Source organism: Coffea arabica, chromosome 4e (genome assembly GCF_036785885.1).
Source record: "Coffea arabica cultivar ET-39 chromosome 4e, Coffea Arabica ET-39 HiFi, whole genome shotgun sequence".
Lineage (NCBI taxonomy): Eukaryota > Viridiplantae > Streptophyta > Magnoliopsida > Gentianales > Rubiaceae > Coffea > Coffea arabica.
This window is the reverse complement of record NC_092317.1, coordinates 4,407,585-4,427,241: the sequence shown is the minus strand read 5'-3', so window position 1 is coordinate 4,427,241 and position 19,657 is coordinate 4,407,585. Positions and strand designations below refer to the sequence as shown.

At 35.7% G+C, this 19,657-nt stretch overlaps 3 protein-coding genes across 3 annotated transcripts; 1 reads left to right on the top strand and 2 right to left on the bottom strand.

The window, feature by feature from the left end:
- Nucleotides 1–476: 476 nt before the first annotated feature.
- Nucleotides 477–11,217, bottom strand: LOC113739679 (probable alpha-mannosidase At5g13980). The gene is made up of 31 exons (XM_027266969.2): nucleotides 10,871–11,217; nucleotides 10,511–10,774; nucleotides 10,304–10,387; nucleotides 10,103–10,191; nucleotides 9,719–9,893; nucleotides 9,347–9,466; nucleotides 9,168–9,251; nucleotides 9,014–9,085; nucleotides 8,514–8,627; nucleotides 8,246–8,346; nucleotides 8,052–8,145; nucleotides 7,784–7,951; nucleotides 7,612–7,686; nucleotides 6,811–6,876; nucleotides 6,642–6,698; nucleotides 5,571–5,790; nucleotides 5,316–5,455; nucleotides 4,966–5,046; nucleotides 4,713–4,772; nucleotides 4,543–4,614; nucleotides 4,206–4,253; nucleotides 3,980–4,099; nucleotides 3,746–3,811; nucleotides 2,424–2,536; nucleotides 2,187–2,271; nucleotides 1,771–1,881; nucleotides 1,596–1,691; nucleotides 1,443–1,490; nucleotides 1,247–1,315; nucleotides 930–1,156; nucleotides 477–840 (listed from the first exon to the last, which is right to left on the bottom strand). Exons 2-30 carry the CDS (start codon nucleotides 10,706–10,708, stop codon nucleotides 941–943), a joined length of 3,042 nt encoding a protein of 1,013 aa, XP_027122770.2. The 5' UTR covers nucleotides 10,709–10,774; nucleotides 10,871–11,217; the 3' UTR covers nucleotides 477–840; nucleotides 930–940.
- Nucleotides 11,218–15,206: 3,989 nt separating this feature from the next.
- LOC113742755 (magnesium protoporphyrin IX methyltransferase, chloroplastic-like) lies at nucleotides 15,207–17,425 on the top strand. The gene is made up of 3 exons (XM_072047276.1): nucleotides 15,207–15,875; nucleotides 16,538–16,958; nucleotides 17,283–17,425. The coding sequence occupies exons 1-2, from the start codon at nucleotides 15,318–15,320 to the stop codon at nucleotides 16,943–16,945; spliced, it is 966 nt and encodes a 321-aa protein (XP_071903377.1). The 5' UTR covers nucleotides 15,207–15,317; the 3' UTR covers nucleotides 16,946–16,958; nucleotides 17,283–17,425.
- A 187-nt stretch (nucleotides 17,426–17,612) lies between these two features.
- On the bottom strand, nucleotides 17,613–18,822 carry LOC140005827 (trihelix transcription factor ASR3-like). The gene is made up of 2 exons (XM_072046789.1): nucleotides 18,480–18,822; nucleotides 17,613–17,899 (listed from the first exon to the last, which is right to left on the bottom strand). The coding sequence occupies exons 1-2, from the start codon at nucleotides 18,820–18,822 to the stop codon at nucleotides 17,613–17,615; spliced, it is 630 nt and encodes a 209-aa protein (XP_071902890.1).
- Nucleotides 18,823–19,657: the final 835 nt, after the last annotated feature.

Here is a 19,657-nt window from a genome sequence, read left to right as displayed (position 1 = left end):
TTTGTTTTTGAGATTTTCAAGTGAAATAGAGTTCAACATTTTTTTTTTTTAATCTTTAAGTGAACTTGATTTTTTTATATGAAAAAGAAAAAAAAAATCTAATTGACTCGATTTTTTGGGAAATCTCACCCCTTTTTTTTTTGGTTCTTGGGATTTTGTGATAGAGCGGTTTCCCCTCAACAAAACCCATTAACAATATGTATTACTATTTTCTATTTTATCAAAAAAAAAAAAAAGTGTTGCCATTTTAATGCCCTGCTTAGTTTAATCATTTCCTTTTTCACTTTTAAGATTGAACAAAATTTGGTGCAAGAGTTAAAAATGATATTAAAGAAACCTTTAGAGGATACATCATCATTTCAATCAGTACATGTACACATTAAACCTAGGACAATTTTTTTTCTCTATATTTAAAAACACAATTTCAAATATTTTTTCCGGATCCATGTTGCTTTTTACCTAATTTTATTCCAAGGTTGATGAAAACTTTGCCTTACTGATTATAATTAGCCAAACGGTTCAGACAATTATCGCATAATAATTCATAAATTAAAACATGGTGCAAATCTATATCAGCTGATTTCTACATTTAGTACATCTTAAACATAGGACCTAAATCATTCCTAATGCGCTATTATTCTGATGACAACTTCACAAAAGAAGGAACAAAAGACCCAAAAAGAAAGCAGCACAATTTGCCTCTTCGCTTCATTGCTGACTGATTCCAGCAAAACTTTAAAAAGAGTCTTGTGGTTTGCCGCTTATTCCCATACATTTTCCCAACATTCTTTATTGAAGCAAAACACTAGAATACACTCTGATCATCATGCTTTTTTGCACCTACATAAAATGCCAACCAATTCAAAGATCAATGCGAAGGAAAAACAATTCAGCGTTGTTAAAATGGGACATTACCAAAGTTTCTTTACCTTGCTGCAGTTCACAGAGTTGACAACTTTTTGCTGAAGTTGATCAAGAAGGTGCGGATTTCCATTGGAGCTAGCTCGACCACCAACTTAATGGGATCAACAGGTCCCCCTCTTGAAACCCTTTGGGATTTATGAGTTGAACCTTCTGCTGACCAAACTAGTCTTTTCTTTTCCATGTCTTCCCTCTTCTGGTTAGCAGATAAGCTTGTTTCTGTAATTTGAATAATCTGGAGGAAGTTCATGAGGAGCGATTAGTGATTAACCAATGCAATGTGTTACTTATATAAGTGATGAGAATCCAAAGCAGCGTGCTCAACCTGTTTATTGGGAAATAACTTTTTCAACTCCACCCTTGCTGGTACTGATAGGTCCTTGTCTTCTCCAACCTAGTAGAGACAAAGTATGTGGAGTATTAAATTTCCACCACTGTAGTATGGTTGGTGGCTTAAGATATAACATGGCCACAACAGAAAAATGAAACAATATCTATATAAATGTAAAAGAAAAAAGAACCTCGTATAAATGAGCCAAGCGAATTAAAACTTCTCCATTTGCAAGCTCCTATAAACCACAAGGACAAAAATATGATGAACTCATTAATTTGGACAAGAAGATGGTAAAATTCGAAGGAGCTTGAAGGGTACCGTGTTAGATTCCAAAACATACCTGGAGAGTTATCAATGCCACATTATCAGGTAAACTATAGGAAGGATCAATTCCTGTAAAGGTTGGAACTTTAAAATTGGTCATCTCATCTCCGTCCTGTGTTATATGAAAATCATGTTAGAATATAGTAATATTCACACAATGGCAATAAGATCGCTTGAGGTCTTTCCCATACCTGCTCGCTGAAGGCTAGAAGAAGTGGAGAGTATATCTCCTGTCCAAATGATCGACGCCACTTAGCTCCCTCCCCAAGTGGATCAATCCTAAAATAGAACTTGCCTTGAACCTGAGAGACATGTTATTAGCACTAACAGAATTATATGAACTTATGAAATGAGAAGAATTTCATTATCGCTTCCTTACATTATATAAAACCTTTACCATAAATCACCAGTTGTTTTACAACTCACACATTCTGGAAACTAGAAAACACATACTAGAAGCGAAGAATTAAGATAAACTAGGATTTTTTGGACGCCAAATTCTGATTACAACCACACTAGCTCCATTTGTTAAAGTAGCAATAGCAAGCAGAAACAATTATATAAAACAACTAGAGAATAAGGAATTGGATAGTGTTTGCTATCTTACAGTTAACCCTTTGCATGCACTAGGAATACAGACTGTTTCATTTAATGCCTCTCCAACGCCTCTACTATCATCAACAAGCAGTCTCCTGTAACCCACAAATAAATAAAAGTGCACAAGTCACCCTAACATTAACTTTATTAAATTAACCCCATAATCAGAACACCAGGAGGAAAAGAAAAGGAAAAGAAATGGCAAGACTTAGAGCAGGGGAAGAGGATGCAAAAACATGGAGTAAACCTGTGAAGCATCAGTTCCAATTGCCCATCAAAAATGCTAGATCCTCCAACAGATCTATCAACCAAGATTGAGAACTCGGTGTCCTTATCTTTCATATAAATTCCAAGATTGATCTGAAAGATGAAAAAGCCACTGTTTGAATCCATTTACTAGTGCATAACCAATATCCTATATATAACCTTAAACCTTCCTTCTCTAATTGACCTGAAAACTGCAATAAATGGTGCAGCTACATATACAAGTTACAAGGTCATGGCATATATAAGGTAAGAGAAGAAAAAAGTTACTTAGCGTAGGAAAAAATCATTAAAGTGGATACTCTTTTCGTCACCAATCTTTAAAAGTCACACTTAAAATGGATTATCACCCTGTCCCAAACAGGAAATATAGATACTAGTCGGGTTGCACTTAAAATGGATTATCTGCCTGTAAGTACTAGTCGGGTTACTATATCAATTTTTATTTTTTTTAACCCTCGCACCTCTCCCCACACCCTTCCCACTCTCGGTTTTCAGTTAATCCTTCTTAATTATTTTAATTGAGAAGTACAAAATTTCCAATCCCAAGTTTTCATGTAACTGGCTTGACTGTTGGGTAAAACACGGAAATTAGTACTGAAAAATCGAAATGATAGAATAGAAATAAGTAAAAGAAAATCTCCAAGATACCCACATACTCATGCAGTATTTGTTTTATTTTTATCAAAGACATACTCAAGCAATATTTTCTGTATCTAAAGTTCAATTCCAGACAACAATCGCTAACAGAATTCCACAGGTATTCATTCAAGTCACGCTAGGATGCCGGGCGATGGGCAAACCTAGCAACCCAGAATCAAAAAGCAAGAAACTCTGATAATTAGGGACAAATCAGGTGACTTAACCGTAAAATGAAGAAGATAAGCTAAGCCCTGAAGAAAAGGAACTGCAAAGTTCAGGTCTTGTAAATTAACATCTTTGTGCATAAGTTTCTCCAACCCGCTAGGTATGTCAAAAGCAACACAGACGTGACTAAGAAGAGGTAATCATGATGAAAATTTTGCTTTAGTAATTCGTCATTAACCAACTGATTAGCTCATATGTTACCAACAACTCCGAAATTTAAAAGCAGCTTTTGTCAAACCTTTGAAACTGCAGGGTGATTGAAATTAAGAATACAAAACTTTCCTGTGGGATATTAGCTCTATTTCCACAACAGACACCATATTTCTGTTAAGAGCGGTTCTATAGTTTGTTTTAAGATAGGAATTTTTGGATACAGTGAAACACTTCTCATGCAACCCAAGGTTTAAGAGTCATATATTAAGTATAACACAAACATACTGGGTAATAGTTTCCCGCCACAGGCTGGTTCACTTGAAGGTTCCAGTCAGATCTGTAGTCCCGAATCTGCAAACAAAGTTAATATAACAATATAAATGTACCTTTTAACATCCAAAAGTTTTGAACATCTAATAAGCTTTACCAAAAAAAAAAAAAAAACGAATTAAACGTCAGAAAAGTGCTATACTTGGGGGAAATAAAACTTGATGCACCAGAAAAGGATTATGTAACAACCCGTTCAAGGAAATCTCGACCGTTAGAATCCGTATAGAATGTTTTATTGTTCTTGATGGTGGTGGTAAGTTGTGTTACAACCTCTTTGCCGAGTCCATCATTAATGGGTATGGGGCCAACCTGGAATAAATAAATCTTGATTAGGAGCCACAGCTGAAATTGAAACTTCATCTACTGAAATACCCCAAAGATTTCTATCCATAAATGCACTAAATTGACAACTTACAATGAACTCAACCTCAGCATGCTGCTTTTCCTTGTAGACTCGTGTAATCTGACAAATGACATGTTGCATACACTAGTGACGAAATAAAAACTCTGAAAAACAATAGTGCTTTATTGTGTCCACTGTAGAGACGGTACTAAGGAGCAGGGAGATGAGTGTCAGTGAGCGCAAGAATTGATGAATAAGACAATCTGTCATAACGCTCCTCATGGTATTCTTCTAGAGCTCTTGACATTACATGATACAAGAAATCTGATGGAGGAAGAGGGGGGGGGGGGGGAGTGGACATAAGGGAACATGAATAAGAGGCTTAAATATCAATTAGTTGCACAATAACCTGATATATCCACGAATTTACATTCTGATGAACTTCATCAAAGAGCGGTCCCCTAAGAACTGTAATTGGTATCTGTTACATCAAAAAAATAAATAAAATAAAATAAAACTTTATTTTATTAGTGGCAATGAGGGATCATATTGGTTAAACTTTTGACATGATTTTTGTACCTTTTCTTGAGACTGGATGGGAAATGTGGAGTTAGGCCGGAAAACATATGCTCCAGAAGCCTTCAAGATTCAAGAGTAACAGTTAGGCACTGTTGGCATAATCTTGAGCTGAAGACAACACACAAACAGAAATAGGGGAGAAAGAGAATAACAGATCTTTAAGATAAAACTAGTTTTCATGTGGAAAGAAACATTAAAGTTTAAGACAAGTATAACAAGTTAAGGAAACTACACAAGTTAAAAGGTATAATACCTGAGGCACCACAGGTGCAACATCCTTAGTACCATCATCTCCAACATAATAACTATAAGATTGCTCTAGAGAGGACTTGACCTTGTTAGAAAGAAATCAGTTAGTAAAATCGATGTTAATTTAACTCAATTTTAAAGTTTGAAGAAGATGATTAAAGGAAAAAAATGTCGTAAAAATCACAACATCCTTTGCATACAGCTGTTCTTACAAATTTATGATGGTTTGTAGAAAGGAGAGAGGGGAAAATAGAGGGATGCTAGCAAAGCAAAAGCTTGCCCTCTATTTAGGTGTGCCTTCATAGTGTAGTCTGCATAAGGGGCAGATATATTACATAAAAGAAAAATATTTACCATGTTTTTGCCATTAATATATCCAGTCAGTTTTCCATCACTTCCAGAGTATACAAGCTTCAAATTCCCAGGCCCTACTTCAATAGCATCATTTTGATTCCCATCAGATCTGTAGAACTTCTCCCTTACTGAAGTAGTAGCTGCGCTTACAACAGGTGACAAAAAATGGAATATTGAACAAGAAGAAATTTGGAGATTAATATGCTGAATAACAAGTCACAAAAAACTTTCAAGAGACGCAATCAGATGGTTAACCTGCTCTTTTACCACTACTGACAGTGTATGTGCTAAAACCTAGAGGAGGAACCTCCACTTTAAAAGCAAGCCAATATAGGGGGCCTCCTACAGGGGATTTTCCAACATTTGCAGTTGCATAAAATTCCCGTAGGGCCATTGCAGCATCAACTACAGGAAGGATCTGTGATTCGATTTGTTTTCCAGTGGAATCTTGAACAATGACATTCGCGCTGACAACCTGTGGCAAGTTTATGACAAAAGATTGGGAATTCAAAAACAGCAGAAAACTTAGTTGCCTAATGTTTTGCAACATCAGAAGTTACTCACAGCTAACCTGACAACCATGTAGGACTAAAAGCAAAAAGAAACAGAAAAGATGTCCATATACAATAATGCATGTAGATACCAGGCAAAGTTGCAGATTCTTTTGAAAAGGAAGTCTTGCTTGAATATACAATGAGAGAGACAGTTAGCAGAGCGATGTTAAAAACATGGACCAACTGTAATAGCGTATAACATGACAAGAAAAAAATATCGTAGGATAATCGCTGTCCAGGATAAAGTAAGAGAAACTTGATGTTCATGCCTCAGTTGACCTTCTGTGAATTGCTTCAAGATAGTCTCATGTGCCACTGAGTATTTCTTATACAAGAGATATTCAAATAAATGTATTAAGGGTCAGCACAAGGAGACAAAGATCTGTAACAAGCAAACTACAATCTTCTCGACAATTCAGTTAGCATAATGAAAAAGAAATGGCTATATTCCCTGCAAATCCAAAGCTCGCACTGCAGGTTAGATAGATTAGCTTCTTTACCTTTTTCCTTGACTTCATGTACCCACATATTTTTAGATATCCAGTTTTCAAAATGATTTATTTACTTATACTTTGTGCATACTTGTCTTCAAGCTCATCGAAGTCAAAATTCAAAATGCAATAGAAGCAAACTTGTTCAATGGAAAAGCTATGTCAGTTGAAAGATAACACTAAAATGATATTTGTTTCCAGTTAAGAGAAATAGTTACCAGTAATAAATGGGGCAAAAAGCTAGGTAAGGATGGTAAATAAAATATCTAATGCATACTCACAGGAATTTTCACAATCTCAGATCTTTTCCACCCCAAGGAGTTATAGATCACGACCACCTACAAATAGACAGTATCTTAGATAGCTAGCCTATTTCATGCCAGTTACTAATAAGGGAAATAGAGAAACTCATACAAAAAGATAGAAAGCATTCTAGAGAGATTCACTTACTAATTTTTTCCCAGGAGATAAATTAACTTCAGATGGAGGACAATAACTTATGTTCAGAAGTGGACACTGGTAAAAGAGGGAATATGACATGTTACAATCAAATTAATACAAAACCAGTCAGCTTGATACTCAAGAATAAAAAGGGAGAAGGTATAGTTTATCTTAGATTTGATCTAACAGAGATAGTCCATGGTAAATAGATATTCTTGCATGAAGTCATCACCACAAATAGAAAGCGCACATGATGAACAAACAACAACAATGTCTAACCAACCTCGGAAACAAAAAGGAAACAAGTATTACTTGTAGGAGAGAGGAAAAGGAAAAAAGAAATCATTCCCTGGTTTAGTAATAAGGATTAATGAACTTCAAACTTCAAAAATGAAGATCCTTCCATAAACACCATGCATATTGTAAAGCAATCAGAAAATATTGATTTCAGTTAGACATTTTATTTTTTAAGTGATCTTTCAAGAAAAAAAATGTACCCTTGTAAAAAAAACCAAATAAATAAATTCCAAAGGCAGAAGCTAAACAATTCAATACAATTGTTGAGATATGTCTTATATCTGTCCAAGGCATTCCCATACCAGACAAAAACCAAAGGCCACTATTTAGATTAGTATCTGCAATGATTTTTTCGAACAAAGGTAAAAAATTAGGTAGATTCTTATATGTTAGAATTAGAGCAAAAAGCATTCGCAGCTTAGTTTTAATGGACAAGGTGCTGATGAAAATTATATCTTGGGAAGAAATAAAGTTAATAATCAGCAAAGTTGATAGAGCTCTTCCAATAGATACCTGTTGTAATTTAAGTCCAGACTCTGATGATGATTGTGCTATATAAGCGAGTGAAGTCGAAATTACATCTTCAGCCTGAAAGTTCTTAAGTTAGTACCAATCATCTGGAAAATGAGTTCATCCAAACCATCAAAGAAACATCAAAGTTTCAATCATCTGGAGTATAATTTACCTCCTTGTAACCTATTGATAGACGTTTGGCATAGTCATTTGCCACATGTTGCTGTTCTGTTCCAGTGACAGCATCATGATGTTGAGCAATCCCTAATGCATCACCCAATGAGTCAGTGCTTGGTCCAGCTTCATTTCTTCCTTTGAAAAATTCGAGTTGCCTAGCTGCCTGATTATGTGTAGGAGTCTAATTAGGAACAAAGAACTGAAATACTGCATATGCAGCAGCACCATAGTTATCAATTAAGATAAAACGGCAGATGACCTACCAAATAGTACCCACTCAAGATTCTAACATAGCGTTTAATTGCAGGTCTGCTGGTAAAATATCCAGTCCAATAAGCATTAATGCGGTCTGCATATCTGATGAGCACCAGCATTAATTCCCAGATTAATGACAGGCAGCAAACCAAGAAAGTTGTTAGCCAGCAATAAAAAGTTAACTTCCAAATCTTGGACTCACGGGAAATAATCATCAGTTTTAAGAGGCCAGGACTCCTTAGAAGCATATTTTGCCTCAGTATAAATTGATGGTGTTGAATATAATGCATTGACGCGGCCATCCTACATACAAGTGCATTGAAAGATCAACGCATTGAACAATCTGAAAAATCATGAAAATGGGAAACGACTAATAGATGATTTGCTGGTGCAATTTATAAAGAAAGCAGACATTCAGCACAAGGACTTTGAGTTATAGACCAATCCGATTTACTAAAAGTGAGACTGACTTCATTGACATAATGAATGAGCTTGTCCATGTTCCGAAACCATGTCCGAGCATACTGATACTTGAAATCTGTTCCCATGGTCCACATGACATGATTTGTTCGAGTAATATTAGCCTGTCAAAGAAACAAAGAATTAAAATTGCTTCTTTCTGATAAAACATCACCTAAACAATTAAGCAACAAATTATGAGCTATTGTAGCAAATGCCTTTGAGAAAATGACAAATCAACTGTTACCATCGTATCTCTATACAGATTTTCCTTTCCCTTAATCAGGATAGATAGCTGACTTATCATGTCAAGTCAAAATTTACATGCATTTCTTCTTCTTTATATCAGAAAAAAAAATACCCAACTGAATATGCAAGTAAATTTTTACAACAGAAAATTATATCTGGATTCGTAGGAAGACAACAAAGATGAAATTGTTCACAATGAGCATCAAAAGTTCAGAACAAGTGGAGTTCGTAGCATAAAAGCTAAAACTAAAATATGACTTGCCTGTGAAAAAGCAGCAGCAACAAAATCATTCACACGATCTTGAACATTGTAATCAAACAAATTCATATCATCCTGCAGTTTATTTAAGAAAATTATCATCTGCTTGTACTCACCATATATTGAATAACCAGTTATCTTATTTCTCTATAGATACCTGCACGATATCAGAATCATCATTTACTTCAAAGTAAAAACCACTTGGAGGTTCATAATTCTCTGGGAATGCACCAGCAAATATCTGTGAGAGAAAGAGAGAGACTGCCATTTAAATCCCTAGTAATAAAATAGGCAGTCATAAAAATGCTTGAGAACTAAAAAAGTACTGCAACTAACCTGTGCTGAAGAACCCAAACTCTTAGAACCCTGCCAGACAACTTCAAGAGCCTTCTCAGCTTTCCGTTTTGCTCTGTCTTGATAGTCAATGCGTCCAAAGAAAAAAGAGTCAAATCCAAGCTAAGCCAACAAAAAAGCATGAGTCAGTCCATTTGCAACAGATGCTTTGTATCAGTTGTCCCAAATTGGGACATGTAGCCATACAAAGACCGGCCATTTCTCTTCAAATTTTCACCTCAATCATACACATTGAGCTTTGAAAACAAAATGGTCGACAAAGGATCCACATTTTTTTTGGCAAATAATCAACCATTGAATATAATTTATACACCGACTACTACACATATTCAGCAATCCATTAGAAAATAATACCTCTGCCCCCAAAAGGTAGGCCTGAACAGCAGAATGTCCAAATGGATCAATCTGCCAACCAATTCTTGGAGTCACATTGAACTGCTCCTTGATGTATCTGTGACCTAATGTTGTCTGATCTATCATGTCAATGTAATGAGTTGCTGCCTCATCATGCATACACCAGCCCCCATTTCTACATCAAAGGACAAGATAATATACATCCTTTAGAACCATAATCCCAATAAAAATCACATGTTTGTTACAGTTTCCTAAACAACAACATTACTGAACTCAACGAAACAGAAATTTGACACCATTAGTCAGTAGTCAATTTCCTTTCTTATCTATATCTTGACTCTTAGAATGCTCAGAATGTACTGTCTGGATCTATTAACTCCATACATGAACTCTAGTTGGCCGGCATCAACTAGTTGCCTGACTATCTTCTGCATTGCAGGACTCTGATCCCTCCACCATCTCTGGAAGAAGGCCTGTCCAATCAACCCCACTTCATCAATTTTCCTTGTTTGAGATCCCTCTAAATAACCACAAAGTATAAAGCACAAAACTTTCCATATGAATTGCCAATATCAACTACTAAACCTGTTCAACATAAATGAATTTTCGATTCTCATCCGCCAGTAATGCCGGAATGAGAGAATCCAGCACATTTTGCACGCAAGCACCCTGCATAATAAGTCATACATTGTGGTCACCAATAAGAGAGAGAGAGAGAGAGAAGAAGAAGAAGCAGCAGCAGCAGAGTACTGAATTACAATAAATCAAGTTAAAAAATGCAAAGAGGGGAACCTGTATTGAATTATTGGAACCAACATAGTACTGATCAACAGTTTTGAGCCATCCAACATCATCATGAGAATGAGGAACTAAATGAACATTAAGCTTGTCAGGCACAATTTTGGCACCGGTATTGTAGACCATATACTTTGATTCCACGCACAAAGCAAAAGCCACAACAAAAATCAGCAGCATCAACTTGTTAGCCATTCTTGGCTTGTGTTCAGTCACCTATGAGGCCAATGATCGTACACGCGATCCTCGCTTAAAAAGGGCCTACGGAGACAGACAAGACAGAATCAGTACACTCAAATAAACTACTGAATGCAGACATTTGTGCAACTTGCAATGGAATTCAGCTGAAAGCAGTACCAGTTATAGCCGGAAATTTTGTCAGTTTCAGGAGGCCTTTCTTTTCGGTTACACGAATGGATTCGATGATTAATGGTTTTATCATGCGGGGCTGGCAGTGATGAGTCTTGCTTAGACTTTTGAGCAAGTAAAACGAGAAATACTAGTAAAAGCAGAAATGGTGCGGAGTGCGAGTGGAAAGAGGCACAGCGGAGGTAGCTGTGTTGACTTGACTGCTGGAGCGAGTGGCCGGAGATTCTGCTTGTTTTTAGCTTATCCTCATACAGCTATTTTCCCGGGTATGTTTACGCCCAGCTGGTAAATCTGGTGAGCAGGTGTCGTATTATTGTTTTGAAATCAATGTAAACATAAATCACGAAAAATATCAATCTAACCTCTTAATCTAGTGCCTAGAAAGTAGGATTATACGGTATATCTAATTTAAATTTATCCTAACCCTATTTTCAGCCACATGTACGAATACTTCTGCGATCATATTATAAGTTCCTTGAAAATATACATAGATTTGTATCTTGTTGGAATAACTTGCTGTAAACTTTCACTTCGTTTTATCGATTGAATGAATGGATTATATTTCTCTCAAAACTAGATTAAACATATTCAGAAATCCTGCATAAACATACAACAGCCCAGCCTCCTTCCCAGTTATTTGATCATTTTTTGGCTCTAATTTTTGTAGTTGCTCAAAAAGCTTTTTTCCAGGACATGTTGTTACTTCTCAACATACTGGACTTCCTCAACGACCATTCTCAAGTTTAAGCGTCCATTTCTCTTTTACTTACAATTCAGACCCTTAAGTTAAGGGTCAGTCAAGACTCAAGGCCAGTGGTTGGAGAAGTGCTATCAGATCCTAGTCATCCAGTAGAAAAATAATCGCAGAAGTGGTCACAACTCACGTGACTTTAAGGGCTTAAAAGTGACAATGCCTTGCTTGAATTTTCCAAGAAGATTAAAAGATAAGGCTTAGGATACGATGTGACTACAGGCCAATAATTGAACGATCATCGGATATTAATTTCTATCTTTTGTTTTGTTTCAATAATGAAGCCTATGTGTACATAAAGCCATATCCTCGTTCCTTTGGACTTGGTTTTGCGTTCAGATAAACCTATTTAAATGCCTCATTAAAGTGTCTAATATTTTTTCTGGAAAAAAAGCCTAACAAAATGGCAAACAAAACTCAATGATTTCTTGTTTTACAATATATACTAGTACTGCTATTTAACGAAAAAGACTAATATATAACTTTTTGCAACATTAGGCAATAGTGATTATGAGAACAAACAATAAACACCCATTTTAGTCTGTTCTAATAGTGTAGGAAATCATCGTATAGACCCAGATCTGGTTCGAGTCTTTAAGCATTTTAAGCATCTGGTTGCTTAACCAAGCAAAAGACAAACTTTGCATCATAAATTCTGTTGGGTTGCTAGCGGCCTTGGGAAATGCCCTGGACGTACTTTCTCAAACTCATTGGGCTCTCCCATTGAATGCATGATAACTCTGTATAATACATATGGGCCCTGCTTTGGGGCAACAATCGTCTAGTGAATATCAAGGGCAGTCCACTATGGAGTTGCTTGAGTACAGTTTTCCCATCCCGTTTTACCCTCTGAGACCTGTCCAAAATCAGAATTGACTTGTGTAATCGAATTCATAATGAATAGTGGAGATTTGTGGTACAATGGCTGGAGGGTTTTCTTCTCGTTGTTGTTCTGTAGCACTCAGAACAATTTGATTACACTTTTCTTTAAAATCATAAACATGCATATATTGACATTGGACGTTTTTAACGGGTTCAGTGAGTCGTCAATTTTTCTTAAAACAAATTTCTTTTCCAGTAGATGAGATATGAGATTTAAAAAGTAAGGAGGGAGCAGAGGATTAGAATCCAAGACATTTAATTTTTAGGATTTTAATTTTAACCATTAGACTGAAACCTCTTCAACCAGTAAGTAGTCAGTTTATCTAGATTAGGACTACAGATGAGTTAAATCGAGCTTTCGGCTTAATTGAGTTGGGCTCAGCTCAATTTCATCAAGTTCAAACTCGACAATTTTTTAACGTAATACTCGAGTTCAAACTCGATCTCAAATTGAGTTCGAGTTCGAGTCTATTCGAGTTATATATATATATATATATATATATATATATATATATATATATATATACAAGTTAGCTCGCAAGTTAATAAGTTAAATTTTTCTATAGTTGGTTGGAGCTTGACAACTCAATTTGGTTAACTTGAACTCGATTCGAGTTTGATATTAACCAAACTCAAGTTGAGTTTTGACTAAATCAACTCGTAAAGGGGTTTAATTTGTTTGCAACCATAATCTAGATGATACGCTTATTATCTGAAACTTATTTGCATTATTGTTTCTCTTGTATTTAGGCTTATCAAGGTTAATTCCACTCTTTAAAAAAAAATTAACACTTGACATTTAATCACCACCCAATACTTAACTTATAGTGTCCACTGATCACAAAAAATCCATAATTTTAAGTTGGTAAGTAAATTAGAAAGTTCTAAATTTAATTCTCTTATCGAGAGTTGTAGCTTAATTTAGATTACTATTATTATCCTTACCTATGGGTTGTTTTCTTACTTTGTATTAGTTGTTGTATTTATTGTTCTATCTTTTTTTTGTTTGAGAAAAAATAATCATAGGAGTTTTTTTTTTTGCACATATATGAGCATTTGTTAGAGTGAAAAAAATTATCAAAATTATATCCTAGCAATTCTCGTCATTCATTAGAGGAAAGATCGTTCAAAATATCCCTCGCATTTGATAAAATAACTTTTTTCAACCCTCACTTTTAGAAGTGTAATTTTACATCCCTTAAAAATTTATATTCGTCAAATTTAGTCCCTATTTAGGTTTCCGATTAGTTTCTGATCGAAATTCATCACATGACTTGCACGTGATCATTGTTGAAGGGTAAAATTTTCAAATCAAATTTTACATAATCCGATTCATAGTTTTTCATATTTAAAAAATGAAATTTTTTTGTCTCTCATATTTCACAAAATGAATTTTTTCATCCCTCACATTTTATAAAATGAATTTTTTTATCCCTCATTAATCATGTGTATGAATAGTTTTTTTAAGTCATGTACGTATCTATTTAATTTTACTTAAACAATACGAATAACATGTGTACAATTACAATTAGCTTATTTAGGCGAAACTAAATAGAAATATATTACATGTTATTCATACTGTTAAGGTAAAATTAAATAAATATATACATTAATTTTAAAAAATTGTTAGTTTTTCACTCATGTTCATTTTTTTTTACTCAAAAATTGAAAACAAATAAGAGATTTAATTTTAAATATTGTCGAGTATTTATATGGAATTAATTTGGACATAAAAAATAAATAAAGGAAAAGTATGATAAAAAGAAGTAAGTGATTGGCACTTACAAATTTTAAAACAATCACAAGATAATTAATTCAACTGTTAGTCCTAAAAATGGCGAGTAGAAATTTCAGATATAAATTACAATTTGTTAGCATGACTATAAAATTTGAATTATGACCTATTAATTAGATTACCTGATTATACAACTCAATGAATGAAGTATTATCAAAAGAGAAAAGGTCACAAATATTAAACAAATTCACATGATGAAATCAAATAAATATATACATGAGTTTAAAAAAAATTGTTAGTTTTAAACCCACACACACACATATATATATATATATTAATTGAATAACATGTGTATAATTACAATTAGTCTGTTTAGGTGAAATCAAATAAAGATATATTACATGCTATTCGTAGTATTCAGGTGAAATTAAATAGATATATACATAGATTTTTTTTTAAAAAAAAACTATTCACACACAAGGTTAACGAGGGATAAAAAATTTATTTTGAGAAACATGAGGAACAGAATAATTTATTTTGTGACATATGAGAGACTATGGATGAGATTATGTAAAATTTGATTTAACAATTTTACCCTTAAAAAATAATCACGTACAGGCATGTGATGGATTCCAATAAAAAATTAGTTAGAAATCTAGATAGGGATTAAATTTGACATTTATAAATTTATAAGAGACGTAAAATTATATTTTTAAAAATAAGAAATGAAAAAGTTAGGCCTTGTTGGATTGCATTTTTTGAATATTTTTAAAAAAATTACTATAACGATTTGATATACATGAAATAAAAATATATTCATGAAAAACGTAACCATATTTGAAAAAAGTAAAACGATTTTCCATTCATTAAATCGAGAAAGTGGCAAAAAGAGCCATCCGCCTCCGATACAAAAGAAGGGGACCCACCAGAACGACTGGCGCCAAATCATATCCGTTTCAGATTACATTATCGTCATCGTCATCATCACCAACGAGACAGCTTCACCTTTTAACTAGCACACTGGACTCTATCTCCGGCCGGCGGCCACCTTAATACTGACCCCTAAAATGGCTTTCTCCTCAGCCCTTTTCTCCCCTGTCTCTTTCACCCCGAACCCCACCCTAAACCCCACCAAACCTCACCGAAAATCCTTCACATTTGCTGCCATTCCGCCACTATCCACGGCAACCGACGTTGTCTCGATGGCTCCTACCTTAGACGGAACCACAGTCGCCGTCATTGGTGGCGGGTCAGTGGCAGCACTTGCTGCGGTGCTCTCTCTGGCTGACCCGGAACGGCGGCGGAAAATGCAGGCGGAGGAGGTTGGCGGTGGGGATAAGGAGGTTGTTAAGGAGTACTTTAACAATAATGGGTTTCAGAGGTGGAAGAAGATTTATGGGGACACGGACGATGTGAATAAGGTTCAATTGGATATTCGAGTTGGGCATTCCAAAACAGTGGAAAATGCTTTGAAAATGTTGATGGATGAAGGGTCTTTGCGGGGAGTTACTGTTTGTGATGCCGGGTGTGGGACCGGGTCGTTGGCTATTCCCTTGGCGAAGGAAGGGGCCGTTGTTTTGGCTAGCGATATTTCGGCTGCTATGGTTGCTGAAGCTCAGAAGCAGGTGAGCCTTACTACTAATCATCTTGCTAATTGGTTAATTGCATTGATCAGCTAAAGCAACTATTTTTTTCCCCTATTTCTTGGGGGCATGCTTTACAATTTCTTTTTCTAGTTTTTTCGTAAAAATTCAGTAAAAATGCGTTCTTTGGCGATAATTAGCTGCTTAAAATGCTAACAATGAGTAGTCATCTTGATGAAAAGCTGAAATTTTTATAACCAATTAAAAAGAGTGGAAAAGAATGAAGGTCCGGAATAGGGTAAATTCACATCCCTAAGTCCTAATATTGTGCCTTGTACTAATCATGATTCTTTTTTATATAATTATAGAAAATGTCCGTTTTCCCCTCTAGTCTCTTCTCTCTATCTGATGTTCCCTGTTACTGGCTACAATAACTTAAATCAACAATGCCACCTGTCTATAGTTTACTCATGTAGTCCTTTGGTTTAGTTATAGACCCCAAAAGATTTCACTATAAACTATCCAATCGATAAGACGCTGTACAGATAAAATGCCCTTTTTTTTAAAAAAAAAAAAAAAGGGCAGTCCTATTTGCTAGCACTTAGAAGAATAATCTTCAATTGTCTAATTAAGTAAAACTCTTACCTCCATACTAGTGTGTGGGATCTATAAGATTTTAGCTTTGATAGCCATGGTTGGTACAGGCGGAAGCAGAGCTGTTGAAAGGTAAAGATGAGGTATCACCGGCACCAGTTATGCCAAAATTTGAAGTGAAGGACTTAGAAAGCTTAGATGGCAAGTATGACACGGTAGTCTGCTTAGATGTTTTGATACATTATCCACAAAGTAAGGCAGACGCCATGATTGCTCATCTTGCTTCATTAGCCAAGAATCGGTTGATTCTTAGTTTTGCTCCCAAGACATTTTACTATGATCTGTTGAAGAGAATTGGAGAATTGTTCCCTGGACCTTCAAAGGCTACAAGGGCATATCTTCATGCAGAGGCTGATGTCGAGAGGGCTTTGCAGAAAGTTGGCTGGAAAATAAGGAAGAGAGCTTTAGTTACAACACAATTTTATTTTGCAAAGCTTGTGGAGGCTGTTCCTGCCTAGTGCATAACAAGAGGTTAGAGCTGAATTTTTGCCTTCTTCCTCTTCTGAACGGCTAGATATTAGGAGACTCCCAGAAGTTTTTTAGAGCTCTAATTTCCATATGTTGTTTGTCTCTTTTTGTTTCCTCCTAGACCATGTATATTAGATTTGATGATCAGGTATCAACTGTAACTTCAACAATTTTTGTTTGTTAAAGCATTGGACTATAATTGAATGTAGATGTCATCACTTGGTGATTTGAAGCTGTATATACGTTTGCATTTTCTTTAGTATGGTTTTTGACATCAAAATAATGCTTGATTCTGGTTCCCCTTTCGTGGTTCGTTATTTTCTGCAGGAAGATGAAGACGAAGTGACAATGACCTACTATGGAATTCATACTTTGATGTGTGCTCTTTGTATGAGCTTTCCGATTAAGACCCAGAATGCTACCATAAGGCTGTTTAATGGAAAAAAAAAAATCAAATCATTACTGGGAAATGACCTGGGTAGTCAAGGATTTTACATCAGAGAATTAAATACCATTAAAATGCTAGAGCAACTTTTGATATGTTAGGGAAGTAAAGGAATCTAATTGCTACTACACAAGGATAATAAATTCTCTATCCATAGGTTGAATGCTGGGGTAAAAACTGGTGCTGCAAAGAACATGTATTATCTTCCTTTGTCAAAACTTATCTGCAATTCTTGAAAAAGCATCGCAAATCTTACTGAGAGCAGAACTTAGTATATCAGTGTGGGCCTTCTGCTGCTCTCTGTCTAACTGTGAGTTCATTCTTTGGGTTTCCAGTTGTGCATTTAGTACACGATTGTTTCTTTCCAAAACCTTGATCAAGTGCTGACTGAGGTTGAAATCTTCACATTTATCCAAGGATAGTCTTCTTCTCTTCACATCCTCCTGAGAGACTCTTCTTGTCCAGAAATGTGGGCCTGGCTGTTTTCCTTTTGCTGGACCTAAGGGTCACAAGCTAGTTAAACAAATGCTAGGCAACTGAAAAATTTTCATCATTGATTAACTAGACTAGATATACAAATTCTGACTAATATTACGAGTTCATAGTGACAGCATGAATTTTTTGAATATGGAGAAATAATAGCATGTCATCCCTCTTCTGTGTGGTTAATAATAAATGACATAATGGGATGAAGATATCTAGGTTTACCTTGGTTGGAGTATGGCTGATGAAAGTGTTGACAATGCTTCTCTGCTTTAAGAGGCAATTGTTAGCATAACAGTTTCAAGGGAAAAGAACTATTTTCGTGTAAGACTCACTCAGTGATTGAAAGCAAAACAGAAGATTTACTCGGAGAGATTCAATTTGCAGATCAGATTTTAACTTTATAAGCATCCTCTAGAGAAAGATAAGTCTAACAGTGACATATATAGTTGAATGAGCTAACCAAACCTATACTGTATATCTTTTGAAGGTGTAGAATAATAAATAAAAGGAAGTGGGCGGCAGTTTTGAACAATCAACCAAGTTGGTTGCTTGCTGAAGTCTTGGATGAAAGGATACTTGAGCATGTATCAAACCTGATAGAGGCATTGGAGCAGGGGAATTGCTTCTTGGACTTTCTCTTGCAACTTGTACGTTTGGACCCCTGAAAATTTTCCCCTGAGCGCACTTCTCAAGATGTGAAATTAGAGTTTCTGGTCTGGCATGAGTACCACTATCAAAGACTACCCCCGTTTCTATCCCCCTGTTAACATCCTCCTCATCCTCATCCTCAGTATCTGCTACACATGTCCCAACAGCCTCTCTTCCATCTACACTCATTCCCATTACAGCTTGATAGGAGTTTCCATTGAGGACAGCATGGACTTCTCTATCAAAGTGACCTGGAAGTTTTTTCTCCCGCCTCAAATCATTTCTCATCATCCAAAACGATTCACCTTCTTCTTTTACCTGTGACTCCCATGTTCTTATTTTCTTGAAGTCGCTAACAAGATTACTCCATCGCTTTCGGCACTGGACCGGCCCTCTGTTCACCCCATGCAATCTGCAGTACGATGAGACAGAGTCCCATTTGGGTTCATGCTGACCCGTAACAAAGATGGAGCTGGATCTGCGGCCCTTCCTTCCTTGACTCTCTCTGCAATATTTTTCCCTTCAATGAGGATTAGTGTTTCTTGCTTGGTCCACCGAGGGTGTCTTGTTGATTTATTTTCGCTATTGGTCCTTTCAACAGCTTGGTGCTCTTCATCAAGTACACTAGCTGAGGAAGTGGCTTTTTCAAGCCTGTCATTTGGTCCAGGAGCCATGTACTTTTAACAGCTAGACTCAGGAAATACTGGACTGGTGCACAAGTTTTGGAGCCTAATTTCCCACGTTCTTCTTATATGTGTTTTTCCCATCTCTCAGCTATTGACTACAAAAACATGGGCTAATACTTCTTTAGAATGCATTCAATTCAAAAGTTCTTTGATTTTTTCCTTGTTTGAGCACCAAGATGTTCACTGGAGGCACAATTTCCTCAAACAACTAGTCAATATCTTCTTAAGCTCCTAAATGGCATAACCATGTTGGGATGTATATTTTGTCCTTTCAATTGCTTAGTACCATATAATTTTGTCGTTGAGAAGTAAAGTGGCATGTCCTTTCTTTAACTATATAATTTTCCAGATAGTTTAGCTTTAGCATATTAAGATTCTTATATTGCAACAGAAGCAATAATATCAGCTTCCCATTTAATGAAACATTACCTGTTGCA